We start from the raw sequence: 15,455 nt of genomic DNA, 5'->3' as shown, positions 1-15,455 counted from the left end.
GAGCACTCACCAGACTTCACAAGTATTCAATAGAAGCATTTCCAAAAGAAAGTCAATTTAATCCATATCTAGTCTCGTCGATGTTTCGGCTCCCAAAGAACCTTTGTCAAGACAGACCAGACAAATATCCACCAACACAGAGCCAATATAAAAATATGTGCATCCTAGGAGTTATTTATACCATAGATTAATTAGAATTTAAAGCACATGTGTGATGCAACCGGAAGGGACATCACACTAATCAAAACCAGTGCTACATCCTTACTAATACTAAGGCTCATAATTACAGGTTCAACCATCCTATCATTAATAAACCCAGAGCATTTACCTTACATAAACCAGTTCCAATTCACATTCGGAGCGCAGCTCCACACGCGTGTCAGCCTCGGACCTCTCACCGGAAACCCGGAAATGCTAGTGCTTGGTATGCACCACTCACCAGTGTGCTGGAACGCACAACCAGTGAGCCGCAAGCTCTACCACTAGAGCTAAATCTGCACCTCTAGTACTGGGCATAAACTAATAAGCCACTTCTAGAGCCAAAACTGCACCTCTAGTGCTCAATGCTATCACTAGCTATGCTAGTCAGCATTCCTGAAATTCTTAGGTATAGGTTCCTATTGGTGCACATATATCACATCACCAACATATATTATAATACAAAAAAGACACATTTAATATAGCCAGGCTAAACATCTATAGTTCAAACATTAAATCTATCATTACTAATATGTATAATAGTTAAAGTTACTCGCTTTTAAAGTGCCAAGTCATAACACCATGGGAGCCAGTCTCCTAATCTTACATTCTAGATAAAAATAGATAATGGGTTGGTTTCATTTAAGCCTTTTGGGGCAACCGTCTCAAGGCGGTGTATCCAATTAGCTTCACATTTCAGTAGGATCAATCCCCGATCTCCCCCTCTTTCCAGGGGTGGAATCCAGTCAATTATCATGCACCTTAAGGTAGGTATTGGATGCCCATTTTTGAGGAAATCAACCGCCACCGGCTTATCAGAAGTTCCAGTCGAATATGCCAGACGAATAGAGGACCGATGTTGATTCATCCATTCACGGAATGTTCTCACCGTCTTGCCAACATAAAATAATCCACAAGGGCAAGTCAGGAATTATACAGCATGGTCAAGTTGGCACGTCAAATGCTTACGCAGGAAAATCTTCCTGCCATTGTGCGGGTGGCTAAAAAAATGTACCAGTTAGCATTGATCTACATGTAGTGTACCCAAAGCACTTAAAACATCCATTCTTTCTTGATAGCCAGTTGTCTTTAGGCCTATCACTTTGATGCATATTTGGACGTAACAAAAGGTCCTTCAGATTTGGACCTTTGTTTATACTTAGAAGTGGTGGTGCTCTACCAAGTTTCTTGAATGTCTGATCAGTGGTTAGTATAGACCAGTTTTTCTTGATCGATCTCTGAACCACTGGAAAGTTAGTGCCACACCTGCTATTCACAATAAATCTTGTTCCATCTTGTAATGTCCTTTTGGGCACAAGTTGCCCCTCCGCAAAGCGTTTCCTTGCCTTTATAAGGCTATTTCTAATCACTTGATCCTTGTATCCACGAGCTTCAAACCTCTCACAACATTCTTGTATTTGTACTTCGGCTAACTGCCGGTCAGAGTTGTTTCGTAGAATGCGTAGAAATTGTGAGATAGGTAAATTTGATTTTAATGAGTTCGGGTGATGACTACTTGCCCATAAAAGGGTATTTCTGTCAGTGGGTTTCCTGAAAAAAGTATATTCCAACCCAAAGCTACTCTTAAATAGCGTAAGATCTAGAAAATTTGTAGATTTTTCACTCAAGGATAAGGTAAATCTTATAGGACTTGGGAGACTATTAAGGCTCAAAACCATGGTATTAAAAGACTCCTCATTACCTAACCAAATTAGGAAAACATCATCTATAAATCTCCTATAGTAAAAAATTTGCTCCCTAAATTTGCCCAGTATATGTTCCTTCTCATATTGGTACATATAATTATTAGAATAAGCCAAATTCGACCCCGTCGCCATCCTGTTTGTTTGAATGTAATGATCCCCTTGATACAAGAAATGATTACATTCCAATACTTTCTTCAACAATTATAACATAAATTGTATTGGGGGACCATTATATGGGCTTTCCCTCAATGCTCTTTCAACTGCCTCTATACCCTGTATATGTGGAATCACAGTATATAAAGAACACATATCAAGTATAGCCAATATATATTCAGATGGAAGATCAATCAACATCTTTAAATCAGACAATAAGTGGCCAGTATCTCGGAGGTAGGTGCTCGCATTCTGAACAATTGTTTGAAGATAGAAATCCAAAAATTGGGCTATTGATTGTAATATACAGCCGCGGGCCGAAATTATAGGCCTCCCCGGTGGATCCACTAATGTCTTGTGGATCTTCGGTAATGTATATAAAATGGGACAGATTGGATAATCAACTGTCAGAAATGCGACCACCTCCTCCTCAATCCAGCCATTAATATCTCCAAGGTTTATAAAATCTTCTACCTCTCTCTTAATCCTCACCATGGGATTAAGATCAACTTTCAGATAGGTCGAATGATCTGACAATTGTCTCCTTACCTCTTTGTCATAGGACGCAAAGTCTTGTAGAACTATCGCATATATATATAATTACTTCCTCCCACTCCCGCCTCCAAGAATTTGCCCGTGCTGCTCCCCAGCCTTTGGAATTCTCTCCCTCCCCCCCTCAGATTCTCCACCTCACTACAAATCTTCAAACGGGCTCTCAAGGCCCACTACTTCATCAAAGCCTTCCAGCTCACCTGTTTGTCTGCCCCTCCCCTTTAGGTACTTTGTGAGGCGCTGTGGAACACTTGTGGACCCATATAAATAAATTTTAAAATATATATATATTTATATATATATATGAAACTAGCAAAGAAGTTGTTAGTGCGCTATTCAATCCAACAAAAAACAGTCATTAAGTAAAACAAATGAATCCAGGTGAAAACAGCTTGACAGGCTGACACATCAGGTTGATCCAATATGCCCCACACCTTTTTTGCTTGCACTAAGGTCATAATGTAGATAACTGACCGGCGTCCTCCTTTTCAGACCCGAATCCACTGCTCAGGTGAGAATTTCTGGAACCAAATAAGATAAAAGGGGGCGCACCATCGTGCATCAAAATTATTTAGAAAACAAGCATATAGTACCTGGTAAGGGCAAAGCAGGGTACCAACATCAGCGGTCAGACCACTGCAAGTATATAGAGCATGGATTAGGTCACCACAGGCAGGCTGCTCTGATGAAGTCTTGGGTGACGAAATGCGTAGGGGCGTGGCCTAGTATGGAGACGACCTCTTGTGGATGTAGCAGCCTGCCTGTGCTAACCTAATCCATGCTCTATATACTTGCGGTGGTCTGACCACTGACATTGGCACCCTGCTTTGCACATACCATGTACTGTATGCTTGTTTTCTAAATAAAACCTTTTGATGCATGATGGTGCGCCCCCTATTATCTTATTTGGTTCCATATACTATATATATATATATATATATATATCCAGAATCATCCTGCACTTGCATCCTAAGAATACATCTTCGGGGTGCTTACCAAGGACAAGTTAGGCCCCTTAAGTATTAATTTTATTCCCACGGAAGGAGAGAAGCACTCACCACTTCAAAGAGAATGTTCACTTTTTATTCATGATTAAACACCATTATATGTGTACAAATATGCCACAAATCTGGTCATCTGGTGGACGTTTCGGTTCCACCATGGACCTTTATCAAGACCTGAATCAATAGCTAAAGTAAACCAAGGCAATGATTAATAGCATAAGATCTGTGGACAAAGGAAAAAAGTGACAATGTCTACCAGGCTCCAATGTATAAGCAAAAAGCACAGAGAAAATATTTAACAATGTCCCAAATGGTGAAAATCGACCATGCTAACTATATAGTACAAACAACATCAATGTTTAATATACCATATCCATATGTATACAGTCACAGGAGTGGGTGACTAACATTGATAACAGGTAGAATGTCAATGAGTGCAACCACCATCAAAATTATACAGAGAATAACTATGCAGAAACATTATAACTCATGCCCCCGGGCATAAAATAACCATGTGATGTACCTTAACATACACTGAGACCAGGGCCGTAGCTACGGTAGTGCGGCCGGTGCTATCGCACAGGGCACCACAGGTCAGGGGGCGATGTTTGGGCCTGTCACATTTCAGTTTATTATCATTCTTGCTTGTAGCTTCCTCTTATTTCATCCCCAGCATCTCCTGGCCTCTCCTGTCTCTTCCCTGGCCCTTCCCCATGAGGCCAGGGCCCTTTTTTGGGTGCATTATGTCCCTTTGAAAAATGAGGGGGGCACCAATGCTCTTTCTGGCACAGGGCACCAAAAAGTCTAGTTACGGCTCTGACTGAGACTGACCACTGTCCCAATGTCCATAAACGAGTAATATGTACCAAGAAACAAGTCACCTGCGGGATATATAAGATGTCACTATAGCACGGAGTAAACTGCTGAATAAATCACAATGCCAATCCGTGGGAATATAGTGGAGATATATCTATCTATCTATATATAGACACATGTCTCATTAAGGCTGCTTAGACATGATCTGAAAATTCACAAAACCTATTAAATTTCTGCCACTCAAACTCAAAAAAGCAATGAAGTAACGATCATTAAGAATAACGACTTAATGGACATGTTCCTTGCGTAATACAGATATGGTATGCCATGACACCATGTGGTTAACTGCAGATTCAGAACTCCCACAGAGTGAGATTGCTGTCACTCACAAAATGGTGGAGCTGCCAATTCACAGAATTGTGTGATCGTAACTTTCTAATTTACCTGAACCCCAAAAGCACCTACCCTGGCACAATAGCTACGTAATGAAACAAACCCCAAGTCTAAATTGGCCCCCACCCTGAGTTATGCCTTCCCAAAAATCCCCCATAGACTACAGCAGAAAAGTGGTCCTAATTGAGAATGTCAGAAAAATGTGACCGTTGGAACTTTAGATTACTCCCAAATTCAAATTTTTTATGTTTATGCCTTGAAATTTGGAATGCAACACCGAGCAACAGTTCTATCCGGCCATGCCAAATTTCAGCTCGGTAACTCCAATAGCTTTTGAGGTGTAGCCTCTAAAAACACCATGCCCTCCCTCCGGAATTCTCTATGGGAGAATTGCAGTTTTTTACACGCAGCCTTAATATAAGGGCACGACTGTGCCCTTATAATATATATATATATATATATATATATATATATAGATAAATATATATATATATATATATATATATTACAAACACATATATTTATATATAGAATTTTTTTAAACAGTGCTACAGTAGCACAATGGACACACACTATGTGCCGTTTATTGTATAACAAGACGGACTGCAGTAGAACACAAAGTATATTAAACATCTAGCTGACACACACGATTTCAGTGTAAACTGCTTCTGCTGTGTCTGTATTTCTTAAAAATGTTGAGCGCTAGAACTATCCCAAAACAGTCCCATTCAATTCCATTGGAATTATGGGCCTGATTCAGAGCCGTTCGCTATTTGCGGTCGTTCGTTCAAAAACAAGGGGTGGCTATTCAAATGATCCGTTCGCAAATTGCAGTCTGTTCACACCTCTAAGTCTGAACGAGCGAGCAAAACATACGCTCGTTTATTTTTTAAAAACGCCCCCTGGCCGCTCGCACCATACGTCATGTCCGCTATTTATTAGATTAATCGAGTACATCGACCAGCGTATGAACTGCTCGCTATTCTTGTGGTTGGTGTTTGCTACCACAAATTTGCGAGCAGTTCTGGCTATAAAATAACCCAGTGACGTGGTCAATGACGCTGCTGTATTAATTATGCACACCCATAAAACGCCCGTTTTGACCTTTAAGCACGCCTGCGTTCGGATCTCCACTCCCCGTTTTCAAGCACCTTCCCCTGTTACCACCCACATACGCCTCATTCTGTCACTCAAAATAGCTGGCACTCGCTATATAGCGTACAAACGATTTTTGGCCGCACTGACTGGTTCGCGCATGCGTACTAAAAACCGTACGCATGCGCAGATGTGCAAACATCGCTCGGAACGAGCGTACTGCCGCTAACGAGTGGCTCTGAATGAGGGCCTATGTCATTAAGCTCCTGAATCGTGGAACATTTTAGCCTGATTGCTTTTGGAATGAATAGATTACTTCATCCTACAACAAAGAACTGAGAAGTAACCGCTGTATTATAGCCTGAATTCCAGCCAGTGACGCTCTCACTTCCTGGCTCTGTAACCATGGAAACCACTACAGGTAATTCAGGGAAAATAGGCTTTTTCAAGGATGCTGTTTACAAGCCACTTAATTATGATTTGTATTGGGGTATACATTACAAATTAAATTTATAGGATTTATTCCTGCAACTCAACTTCTATTTTTTTTCTTTGTATAGTTATAATAGCATAGAGTCCGATATAAATCGACGGATAAGTGATGTGATAGATTGTAAACCCTCTATACCTCTTTTTACATCAAAATGGCATCTTTCGCAGTCGGCTGATCTGTGAAGAGTGAGGTGTGAGTCACAGATAGCAAGGGCGTCAATAAAATGTAATGACTTTAACGAAATTGCGTGGAAGAACTATCGATGGCGTTAGCCCGTTACCTTTAATGGGACATCGTATCGAAATGCGCAGCAGGAATGCCGCACAGTGGTGGTGCTGGTGTGGGAACCTTCTTACTAATCGCCTGGACAGGCTCTTATCGGAGCCGGCGTCATGGCGACTTAGGTTGGCAAATTTCAAGCAAAAAGCAGTCGTCCTTGCCGCAATATGTGACGATAAATATTCTTAATTTTTCAGGCGCACAGCGCTAATAATATTAAATTTGTCTGTAACTGAGGATGACCCGTTCCAGCCCGTTTACGCCTTTTCTCTGCGCAGTTCTGGAGCATGCCCAGTGCTAAAACATGCCACCTACACTTTGCCAACAGGCTTACAATAAACTCGAAATAAATTATAAGTGCATTTTTTTTAACCGGTGACATCTTACGCAGCATTTAAAGAAACTGATGCGGCATTTAAAAAAAGAAGACGTTCAGGAACATTTTCAATTAGAAAGAACATTAGTTATGAGAGCTTCTCTTCATCGATAACTGCGGAGGGATAGATATTATTGATTATCTGTACAGAGTAAATGATTCTCAAGTATTTGAGTCAGCGCACAGAAAATACAGTGTTCGCAATCTATTCTTGTAAGTAGTAACCCAATTTAAGGATCATCTTCCTTAATGACAAAGTTTTGTATCAGCTGGATGAGTGTAGAGGTCGTTTAAGGAAATTAGTATTTAATCCATCCTTTATGTAAAAGTATGAGTGTGGCTTTAATTTTAATTAAAACCTTAACGATAAACATGAGACAGCACCCATGGGATAAATTGTCTAGATGTGGCATCATCCTAAAAGTCTCAACACAATTACTAAGGTGTTAGAGGAGTATGGTTTTTTTTTTCCTCTTTAACACTAAGGGCTTATTGAGCACACTATACCTTGGGGTAATGTCACAGAAGCGATTAAGATGCCGACTTTTAAGCGTGGCGTTTAATTGCTAAAACATTGATACATTTTATTTATTTATGAAGCAAATTTTGGAATATGCTGGAGCTATATAAATAAACGTTAATAAATAATGCATAAAAACGTATTTAGATTCGGGACTAGTGTTTATAAATTGTAATCGCCAATCAAGGGCTATATTATGTATCAGCGCTTCCACTGTCATAAGAGCCAACAATATCATAACTTGTGTGACATCACCTGTGCAGGGTGTCCAAGTTAGTAAGGATACCTATGAACTGTTACCATAAGTACCATAAGTAAATTTCCTTTTTTGAACTACAAGAAACAACATTTTTTTAACACTTATAAAGTAACTAACGACCCGCCCTGGCTTCGCACGAAAGCAATATGTAAGATTGAGAGCAGGGCCCACTTACCTTTATCAAAACAAAATACAAAATTGAGCGCGCCTCTTCTTAGATAAATAAAATAGTCACTTAAAATATTGGGCCTGATTCAGACCCGCTTGCGGGCGCATAGTGCTCGCAAGTGGATCAATGGTCGGGCAGTGCGCATGCACGGCGTGCGCACTGCGTGTGCACAAGCCCCGGAGCGAGTGAGAACTTCACTCGCTCGGGGCTCACAGCAAAACGGGGCGACTATCGATGTTGATCCACAGCTCGCCCCGTTTTGTAGGCGGGTCAGGGGGGTGGCTGCACAAACGGAATCGTTCCCGAGGGAACGCCTGCTGTTTGTGGGCGGCCCTCCTGACATCACACGTGAAGTCAGTAGTGAACTTCCTGCTCTATTAGAGGAGGAAGTTCACTGGGGCTTGCGGTGGACGATACCCTACCACTATGGTCCTGGGTGACCACCTGGGTGACCACCCACAGCTATGCGAGCGGCCTGGAGGTGGATTTTTTATTTTTAAAATCCGCCCTGATTCAAAGCGAGCGCTCGCAAATAACGAGCGCCTCTGAATCAGGACCATAGTCCACAGTTCTTGATAATATTTATGATTTACTTTGATGGAATATTTTCTTCTCTATCATAAAAGTATCACAAGTAAAAATGGCAGCGTACCAAATTGAACCTTTTAAGAAAGGCACAGTGTAAAGCATTAGGGGTGGTATTGCTACCCCAAAAGCAGTTTGCCTTCCCTGTTAAACGGCAGGTCCTTTCAGAGGTTCCAGATTGCTGTAGCTCCCAAAGATTACCAACACGTTTCAGCTGAATGAACCACCCCTAATGCTTACACTGTGCCTTTCTTAAAAGGTTCAATTTGGTACGCTGCCATTTTTACTTGTGATACTTTTAGGATATGCACTATATATGCTGAATGAGAAATAATTTTGACAATACTTCACTATGGGAGATTCCTTGCTGTGAGTTTTTGAGGTGCTGTCTGACACTGAAGGGGTCTGCACTAGTGTGTTGAAAAAGGATTATCGTGTATTTGTTTGGAGGAAATATACTAAGAAAATATTCCATCAAAGTAAAGCATGAATATTATCAAGAACGGTGGACTATGGCCCTGATTCAGAGCCGCTCGCAAAAAGCGAGCGCTCACTCTGAATCAGGGCGGCTGTTTTTTTAAAAAAAAAACGGCCTCCTGGCCGCTCGCTAAGCTGTGGGTGACCACCCACAGCTTTTGCGAGCAGCCAGTTGATGGTCGCGACCATTGCGCTGCCGACGAGACCCTTGTGGTAGGGTCTCATCTGCTGCAAGCCCCAGTGAGCTTCCGGCTCTAATAGAGCCGGAAGCTCACTACTGACTTCACTGGTGATGTCAGTAGGGCTGCCTACAAACGGCATCGACCCGCTTGTGAGCGCATAGCGCTTGCGAGCGGGTCTGAATCAGGCCCTATATTTTAAGTGACTATTGTATTTACCTCAGAAGAGGAGCGCTCAATTTTGTATTTTGTTTTGATGATTGCCTGGTGACTTCTGTAGGTCACATATTTTTGAGCTGCATATATATTTATCATTTTTTTCTCTTTCCTTTATATCTGTCTGTTACTACCCATATTTGTTCTATTAATCTTGTTTCCATTTGTAAAGCGCAACAAAGTATGTTGCGCTATATTTGAAACTCTTTAATAAATAAATAAAAAATAAATATATACATATAAATCTGTGTGAGATCCGGCAGACAATCGGGAGCGTTTAGCTCAGGTGCACATTTTGAATAATGAAAAGCTACTGTACTGTATGAATATGCATCTTTAGCGTCACAGTTATGGACTGCAGGCATAATCTGAATAATAGATTTTCTCTTTGTAATAAGGCATTTTCCTGTACAAATGAAAGTACGTTTTGCTTAGCAGTGAACAACCTTTGCTGATACACATTTTGTTATACTGAGTGCATGCATTATGCATTCCCGGGCTCTAGGTTATAAATGTGCTTTGAGCTGGTATAAGACTTCACTTATGTCTGATTCATAGGAAATTTCATTAATCTCTACAGCAAAGGGACCTTGCAGTGAGCGGCAGATTGGAGATGAACCCAGGGCTGTGGGTTACAATGTGGCACAGATGAATCGGCAGTAAGATTCTAGAAGCCCGTTTCATATGGAGAGAGCAGAGGGAATTCTGTAGAAAATCTCTCATAAGTAGCAGGATCCTGTTTTAAACATTGCAAATTGTGTTAACACCATGTAGTGTGAATGTTGTGTCATACTTGCCTAATCTCCTGAATTTGGGGAAGGTCTCCCATGCCCCAGAGAGAGCAGACCGGACGCCTGGATCTGTTCACTTCCCCAGGGAAAGGAGCAGTTCAGAATAAAGTAATTCATCCCATTATTCCCATTCACTGAGCTATAGGACCACGCTGACGCCATTCAGAATGTCGCCTGACCTCTGTTTTTCAACTGTGCATCTCTTACTATATACGCTAGTTGTTTTTTTTTGCTAACACTTGTCTGTGCTTTTCAGCCAGGTCTTTATATAAGCAGGCAGTTATTAATCTTATTTCTCTGATATACTAATAGAGATGTGCGGTTCGGTACTCCAGAAATCCGAATCCACTTCGAAATTTTGTGAAGCCGGACAGATACGAGTCGCTGTTCAGATCATCACGCGGTTCGGAATTCAGATTTTAAATCCGAATTTCGGGTTTGGGATTGCAAAAATTACATGAGTTTAGCTGTTTTTAAAAACTTTTTGTTATTTTAAAAAAACAAAACCCAGATCCAAGACCAAAACATGCGATGTGGCATGCGCGACCTATGAAAAACACACAACATTGGCCCCCACAGGAGCAAAACTCTACATTGACCCCCACAGGAACAAAACACACTACATTGGCCCCCACAGGAATAAAACAATCACATTTGCTGGCCCCCACAGAAATAAAACAAACATTCACATTGGCTGGCCCCCAAAGAAAAAAAAACACATTGGCCCCCAAGGAGAAAAAAAAACACATTGCTCTCCATAGAAAAAAAAAGCAGATTGGCTCACCCCACAGAAGCCGGACAGATATGAGTCGCGGTTCAGATCATCACGCGGTTCGGAATTCAGATTTTAAATCCGAATTTCGGGTTTTGGATTGCAAAAATTACATGAGTTTAGCTGTTTTTAAAAACTTTTTGTTATTTTAAAAAACAAAAACAAAACCCAGATCCAAAACCAAAACATGCGATGTGGCATGCGTGACCTATGGAAAACACACTACATTGGCCCCCACAGGAGCAAAACTCTACATTGACCCCCACAGGAACAAAACACACTACATTGGCCCCCACAGGAATAAAACAATCACATTTGCTGGCCCCCACAGAAATAAAACAAACATTCACATTGGCTGGCCCTGACAGAAAAAAAAAAACACATTGGCCCCCAAGGAGAAAAAAAAAATACATTGCTCTCCATAGAAAAAAAAAGCAGATTGGCTCACCCCACAGAAGCCGGACAGATACGAGTCGCGGTTCAGATCATCACGCAGTTCGGAATTCAGTTTTAAATCCGAATTTCGGGTTTTGGATTGCTAAAATTACACGATTTTAGCTGTTTTTAAAAACTTTTTGTCATTTAAAAAAAACAAAAACAAAACCCAGGTCCAAAACCAAAACATGCGATGCGGCATGCGCGACCTATGAATAAACACATTACATTGGCCCCCACAGGAGCAAAACATTACATTGGCCCCCACAGGAACAAAACACACTACATTGGCCCCCACAGGAATAAAACAATCACATTTGCTGGCCCCCACAGAAAAAAAAAAAACCACATTGGCCCCCAAGGAGAAAAAAAAAACACATTGCTCTCCACAGAAAAAAAAAGCAGATTGGCTCACCCCACAGAAACAAAAGAAAAAATAATTGCTCGCCACATAATAAAGGAGTTGGCTGGCCCCCACAGAAAAACATAACAAAACACATTAATATTACACTCACGAGTGACGACCCTTGTCCTGTCCCTCCAGCTGGTTTTGCTCTTGTTCAGTCACAACACTAAGTGCAGAGCTGTGAGCAGTATGCGGGCGGGAGGGAAGAGCGGGCCACGGGCGGGAAGGGCTGGCTGGATGACTGGCGGGCAGGAGGGAAGGGCTGGCTGGCTGGCTGGCTGACTGGCGAGGCGGGCGGGCAGGCAACGTGGCGTGTCAATGTCAAGCCACCGCGTCTAGGCAGGTCACGGCCCAGGCATGCCTGAGCCTCCAAGAGGAGCTCAGCAGCAGCTCTGCCCGGTCCGCGGCCGCTGCACACTTCACTAGTGTGTTGCGGCACATCGGTTGAAAACTGCTGTGTGTTGGTTATAGGCGGTGCTTCTAATAAATGTTATTTATTTGAAAACTGCAAATGGACCATGGTTATTGAGTAACAGCTAGTTGTATAGCAGATGATAACGTAGAACTGCTGAACCTTATCATAATGCTGAGGCCAAGGATTAGCGCTTGAACAGGTGTACAAACACACAAAGATACATAATTTATTTACTGTATATATAACTACAGTTTTAAATATTTGACAAAGTATCTTCTCTTTTTCTTGCAGAATACTGGAACTCCTGAAGGACCAAACACAAACAAAGTATGAATGTTGAACAAGATGACATTACATCCACAGCAGATGATGATAGGTCCTAGGTTCAACAGGGCCTTATTTGACCCCCTTTTTATTGTGCTGTTGGCTCTCCAGCTTCTCGTGGTGGCCGGCTTGGTCAGAGCTCAGACCTGCCCTTCTGTATGTTCTTGCAGTAACCAGTTCAGCAAAGTTATTTGCACGCGGAGAAACCTGCGCGAGGTTCCGGATGGTATATCCACCAACACGAGGCAGCTGAACCTTCATGAAAACCAGATCCAAATAATCAAAGTGGACAGTTTTAAACACTTACGACACTTAGAAGTTTTACAGTTGAGCAGGAATCACATTAGGACGATTGAAATTGGGGCCTTCAATGGCTTGGCCAACTTAAACACATTAGAGCTGTTTGACAATAGGCTGACTACCATTCCAAATGGAGCTTTTGAATATTTGTCAAAACTGAAAGAGCTTTGGCTGAGGAACAACCCCATCGAGAGCATCCCATCCTATGCTTTTAATCGCATCCCGTCACTGCGTAGGTTGGATTTGGGGGAAATGAAAAGATTGTCATATATTTCAGAAGGAGCATTTGAAGGGCTTTCGAACCTTAAATATTTGAACCTTGGGATGTGCAACCTAAGAGACATCCCCAACCTTACCCCTCTGGTGAAACTAGATGAGTTAGATCTTTCTGGGAACCATCTGTCGGTTCTCAGACCAGGGTCATTCCAAGGGTTAACCCATTTGCAAAAACTGTGGATTATGCATTCCCAAATTCAGGTGATTGAGCGGAATGCCTTCGATGACCTTCAGTCGCTTGTGGAACTTAATTTGGCACATAATAATCTAACTTTACTGCCTCATGACTTGTTCACACCTCTCCATAATTTGCAAAGGATTCAGTTGCATCACAATCCCTGGAACTGCAACTGTGACATACTTTGGCTGAGCTGGTGGCTAAAAGAAATCGTCACTACCGGCAGCACGTGCTGTGCTCGCTGCAGCACTCCCCCCAATTTAAAAGGTACTCACATTGCAGAGCTGGACCAGAATTATTTTACGTGTTATGCCCCTGTGATTTTGGAGCCGCCTACTGATCTTAATGTTACAGAAGGGATGGCGGCTGAACTTAAATGTCGGGCATCAACATCATTGACTTATGTTAGTTGGATTACTCCCAATGGCTCCATCATGACCCATGGGGCTTACAAAGTACGTATATCAGTGCTTAATGATGGCACGCTAAACTTTACAAATGTAACAGCGCGAGATACGGGATTGTACACATGCATAGTGAGTAACTCCGCAGGGAACACCACTGCCTCGGCGACACTGAATGTGACCGCAACCGATACCGGTTACACATACTTTTCCACCGTCACTGTAGAGACAATGGAACCATCTCAGGATGAGGCAAGGACCACGGAACATCATGTGGGTCCTACACCAGTCATCGACTGGGTATCCACAAATGCAACCACCTCGCTAATGCCTCACAGCACAAGGTCCACAGAGAAACCCTTCACCATCCCGGTCACGGATGCAAATAGTGGAATGCCTGGGATAGACGAGGTTATGAAGACCACCAAAATTATTATTGGCTGCTTTGTGGCCATCACCCTAATGGCAGCTGTCATGTTGGTTATTTTCTACAAGATGAGGAAACAGCACCACAGAAAGAACCACCACGCTCCCACGCGGACTGTTGAAATTATAAACGTGGATGACGAACTCACCGCTGACACGCCTATTGAGAGCCACTTGCCCATGCCCGCGATCGAACACGAGCATTTAAACCACTATAACTCTTATAAGTCCCCTTTTAACCACACAACAACAGTGAACACAATAAATTCAATACACAGCTCTGTGCATGAACCTTTACTGATTCGCGCAAACTCTAAGGACAACGTACAGGAGACGCAGATCTGAAATTCAACAGCGCACCAGATTAAGAGCAAAAACAAACAATTTATATTAAAACACAAAACAAAAAAGGAACAAAAATGACTGGGCTAAATCTACTGTTTCCAATAAAAAAAAAATGTCTTTACAAAAAAAAAAATAATAATAAAAAAAACAAAGAAATTTATTTATTAAAAATTCTATTGTGATCTAAAACTACTGAAATCTGTGTATTCCTCAAGCTAAATTGGCTAGGCTTGGTTTAACCTGAGAGCTCATATTTTTCATAGAATTATTGAATCTAAATCCTCCAGGAAAACCTAATTGTAGAAAACTATTTTTTTTTTTATAATACATTTGGGCTTTTTATGGTGAACTGAAGGCTGAAATTGGTTTATTGATTTATTTTCTTAAATATTTAGCACAGTGGAAGCCTTCAAAAGTATTTCCCTCTGAGCATTAGGGAATGGTATATAAATGGTTGCCCTATTATGATTGGCAGATTCACAGGAGGAGAGTAGAGGAAAATATATATATATTTTTTTTTTCTTGTAATGACCTACAGTATTCTGTATTTTTTTGCAGAATTTGTATTCTTTGAGAAGATATAAAGAAACACAAAATTACGTGTAATAATCTATCATCACTGACGCAGCTCTGGAACGAGCCAAATTTGTAGCTCTGAACACTTAAAGAACGGTTATGAATAAAAAAAATTGATGGTTTTCTGTACTCGGGCAAGCCTCTTTTTAAGGTCGTTGTTGCTCCATCACAAAGCCCTGCTGGTTCTTTTCAGCCGAGATAGTGTCATAAAAGAATAAAATGCATGATACTCTTCCTTTATTAAATGGGGACGAGCATATTTGGATCTCTTTGGAATTTATCTGCTCCCGAGATCCTTGTCTTGGCAATTCTCCAATGGATTGCCGCAGTTCTTGTA

The 15,455-nt window shown here is 41.6% G+C and overlaps 1 protein-coding gene across 2 annotated transcripts in view; it reads left to right on the top strand.

The window, feature by feature from the left end:
• LRRC4C (leucine rich repeat containing 4C) overlaps window positions 1-15,208 on the top strand; it is a 175,602-nt gene extending 160,394 nt beyond the window's left edge. For both annotated transcript variants that reach the window (XM_088459041.1, XM_088459040.1), the window contains exon 2: window positions 12,581-15,208. In XM_088459041.1, coding sequence (XP_088315167.1) covers window positions 12,623-14,542 — 1,920 coding nt within the window. In that variant the 5' untranslated portion in view covers window positions 12,581-12,622 and the 3' untranslated portion in view covers window positions 14,543-15,208. The remainder of the gene's footprint in view (window positions 1-12,580) is intronic.
• The last annotated feature ends 247 nt before the right edge of the window (window positions 15,209-15,455 follow it).

This window comes from Taudactylus pleione, unplaced genomic scaffold (genome assembly GCF_031769625.1).
Source record: "Taudactylus pleione unplaced genomic scaffold, aTauple2 ptg000887l, whole genome shotgun sequence".
In the NCBI taxonomy this organism is placed as follows: domain Eukaryota; kingdom Metazoa; phylum Chordata; class Amphibia; order Anura; family Myobatrachidae; genus Taudactylus; species Taudactylus pleione.
Note: the sequence above shows the minus strand (reverse complement) of the source record. Positions and strands in the feature narration are given on the sequence as shown.